At 46.4% G+C, this 3,755-nt stretch overlaps 1 protein-coding gene across 2 annotated transcripts in view; it reads right to left on the bottom strand.

The window, feature by feature from the left end:
• Positions 1 to 3,755, bottom strand: part of vat1 (vesicle amine transport 1) — a 31,417-nt gene that overhangs the window by 25,628 nt on the left and 2,034 nt on the right. The window contains exon 2 of one of the 2 annotated variants that reach the window (XM_017040798.2): positions 3,447 to 3,701. In XM_017040798.2, coding sequence (XP_016896287.1) covers positions 3,447 to 3,701 — 255 coding nt within the window. Of the gene's footprint in view, positions 1 to 3,446; positions 3,735 to 3,755 lie in introns of both variants that reach the window. The other variant, XM_025064641.1, reaches the window with a different exon arrangement.

Raw genomic sequence — 3,755 nt, 5'->3', positions numbered from 1 at the left:
CCCTGCACTCTCTCCTAGGTCACTTGGGGTGAGCTCACTGTAGTATTACTTCACTCATCTTTATTGTTCTTCCAGGGAATGCTTGGTGAGCAGCGATTATTGAAACTCAACATGAGGTTACGCAGTAATGAGTCCATGTATAAACATCAGCGGCAGTCAGCGTCAAAACAATAACAGACGTACGAGGGCCGGCTGGCCGCAAATGTAGCTTACTATACTCACATCAGGAAACTTCGTCAACCTGTTAATGTTCGAGAAAAAAACAGAATAAAACAGTTACCGTAATTTGATCCAGAAATAGGTAAAAGGTGGCCTAAAAATGACAACGTACCAAAAGAGCTAAAAGTTCAATAAAGACTGGAGAAAACTGGACCAGAATTAGCTCAAAACTAACAAAGTAAATCAGGTCCTGGTTAGCTAACCAAAATAGACCAGATATTTCGACACATTGAAAATAACATATTACTTAGTTAGCTATATATTTGTGCACATGTGGCCACACATAACAGAACACTACATTGAAGAAATGGATAAAACTCCAGTCACCATCTCATAAACCCAGAATCATCAGTGCCGTCGAGGTCAGCAGCACATTTTTCCCTTTTGAGTTTGCTGCCAAAAGACCTCAGCCTTCTACGTCCATTAGAGGGATTGGCTCCGCATTTTATAAGCTGAGAGCTGTGAACGGACGTGGACCTGATGTCTCGATGACAGCCTGTGTGTTTCTGACTGTGTGGGTGTGTGAGATCACGAATGACCTTTAAATCCAGTCTACATTACGGACAACAGACGAAGCAGATAAAACAACATTGGTTCTGCTGCTTAAAAGGCTGAGAGAGCTGAGCCTTTACCCACAACAATCACCTCGATAAAAATGTCATTGGGCAATAGTAACTTGGTGAGATAAAAAAAATAAATCCAAAAATACTAAAGACATGCCTATAATTCTAACTAACCAAAGGATAATGCAAAGTTTTCTATAGGAAAGGAAGGCTTACAAATTTGCCAAAAATGGTATAAAAAATAGAATAAATTGTTACATTAGCCAAACAGCAAAAGCAAAACCAAATAACAACAAATTAGAAATAGCATGACTAAAGTTAAACAGAGGAACACAAATCAGTGTAAAAGCTAATTTTGCCAAAATAATTCCACAATTCCACAACACAGCTAGCCATTAGCCAAAACACAACATATAAGGTAATCAAAGTGAGCCAAGAAATAACTGAAAAATCAGCTAAGATAACGTTTAAGGGGGAGACAAAACTATGTAGAATCGATCAAATCTAGCCACAAAACAGATTATAAAACACATGGTCTGACAAAGCTAAAAATAAATAAATAAATAAAAAACTCAACTCTTAAATAGTCAACTCTTAGCCACAATGTGGTCAGCCATAACTGCAGCTAATAAAAGAATTGTATTTTTGAAAGGTCTTAAAGAGGAAACAGCCAATGTTTGCTAAAATAAATAAATATATTTTGACCTTTGGTTCGGGAGTGAGTTTGAATGGCAGTTATTTACTCATTTATTTATGTAACAGACAACGGACCTAACCCTTCACCAATCACATCTCCGCCCCTCTGCACTGACTCCACACAGATCTGCACCTGAAGCCCACATGACCACTCCCTTCCTGCTTCTTTCCACACTGACATCAAGCATGTGATCAGAGTGTGTGATCCACAGACAGATGCACTGAGGAAATCAAGAAGAAAAAAAACTGTGTGAAATGTGAAGCTCTTCCAGATAATAATGTGAGTGAGTCAGCACTGGGCTGATGTGTATTACTGAGTCTGTGCACCTTGATGTTCTCATGATAAAGGCGTCACCATGGTGATGCCATGCAGCCAGCAGCCAGACCTATAGACTAGTGTGAGTCATCAACCAAGTACAATCAGCATCAACGTCCCCTCCCATCACACCGGTTATCTTTTTAACCGATTTCTTAACTCTAATGGTAAGACAATAGTGTCACTTCATCAATTCTGGACACAGAGAGGTGATGGAGTGTGTGTTGACACACTGGGCAGTGGTCTCCTCTCTTAATCCACGCTGTCTGAGGAGCCGCGCCCTTCCCTCAGTACGTCTGTGCGCCACCGTCGCTCCCCGGTTAACAAAAGGCGTCTGTGGCACCCAGCAACGCAACAGTGTCGTGTAAAGTCAGCCGTATTCAGCACCCTAACTCGCCAGTCTCCAAAATAAAGTAACACTTAATTATGTTTTCAAATGTATCCCGGAACACAAAATTGTTTTCCCCCCATATGTGGCACGTCTCGTTATGTTTGAGCTTGTACATTTATTTGATTTTATCTTTCCATTTCATTAACATTACGGAAACTGTGACTTTCCGGCTTTTATTCTGAAATAATTAAACCAAGCTCTTATTTCCGGTGCCCGGTTTTTTGCTCAGCTTGACTGTTTCACGCTTCCGTGGCGCACTTCACACACACAGGTTGGAGTGCAGTCAGGGTGGAAACAGCATCCCACGCGTTTACACGTGCCCCTCCACCCCCAGATACCATTTTCAAAACACATGTTCGACCTAAAGCGTAACGAATCCACTTCTTTCAGTCAGTCTGGGTCAGTGAGCACTGACACTTGTCTTTTGGGTTTGTGCGCACCATGTGAATACGCGGTGGTGACAAGTGGAGGGGGCGACGCCTGCTCCTCCTGCTGCTGCTGCTGCTGCTGCTGCTGCTGCTGCTGCTGCTGCTGCTGCTGCTGCTGCTGCTGCTGCTGCTGCTGCTGCTGCTGCTGCTGCTGCTGCTGCTGCTGCTGCTGCTGCTGCTGCTGCTGCTGCTGCTGCTGCTGCTGCTGCTGCTGCTGCTGCTGCTGCTGCTGCTGCTGCTGCTGCTGCTGCTGCTGCTGCTGCTGCTGCTGCTGCTGCTGCTGCTGCTGCTGCTGCTGCTGCTGCTGCTGCTGCTGCTGCTGCTGCTGCTGCTGCTGCTGCTGCTGCTGCTGCTGCTGCTGCTGCTGCTGCTGCTGCTGCTGCTGCTGCTGCTGCTGCTGCTGCTGCTGCTTTCATTGTCAACTTGTGGCACAGTCACACCTCAAACGCACATACAGACACAAACGCAACCAAGTATGTTAATTTTGGCTATTTTTGGCACTCCTTCCCTGCTTTTGCGCACAAGTGAATGGATGAATGAGAGGCTATGACCCTGTAAAAAGCAGCTTTAAGGCAGTGTTATCTCATGACACGGCACCATAGCAGGCTGACATGAACAAAAACATGACAGTTTGTGACAATGTGCAGCTGCGGTGCCACTGTCTGAGCAGCAGCAGCAGCAGCAGCAGCAGCAGCAGCAGAGGAGCCGACACGCCCATATCCAGATGTACGGTCTCAGGACCAAAAACCACAGCAAAGATGTGATATGACAGAGTTGTAATAAACTGATGTAAATGTGAAGAAAATGAAAAAAGGGTGTCTGGTTTTTCTTACTTTTCTGTCTGTCACTTCTTCTCCCACTGCCTCCACCACCCCGGAGCACTCCATCCCCGGGGTGACCGGCGGGGACGGCAGCCGGTCGTACAGCCCCTGCCTGGCCATCAGGTCAGCGAAGTTGAGCCCGCACGCCTTGACCCGGACCAGGACTTCTCCAGCCTTGAGCGCCGGCTTGCCTTTCTTCACCTGCAGCTTGACTTTGTCATAGCCTCCGTACCCTGTGAGAACCAGAGCGCGGTAGGTGAACGCCTCCTCTTCGGGGACCTTCTCCGTGGTCGCCTCGGCCTCGGCGGCTGCGGCGGCGGG

The sequence above is a fragment of the Cynoglossus semilaevis genome, chromosome 17 (genome assembly GCF_000523025.1).
Source record: "Cynoglossus semilaevis isolate Cse_v1.0 chromosome 17, Cse_v1.0, whole genome shotgun sequence".
NCBI classification, from domain to species: Eukaryota; Metazoa; Chordata; class Actinopteri; order Pleuronectiformes; family Cynoglossidae; genus Cynoglossus; species Cynoglossus semilaevis.
Note: the sequence above shows the minus strand (reverse complement) of the source record. Positions and strands in the feature narration are given on the sequence as shown.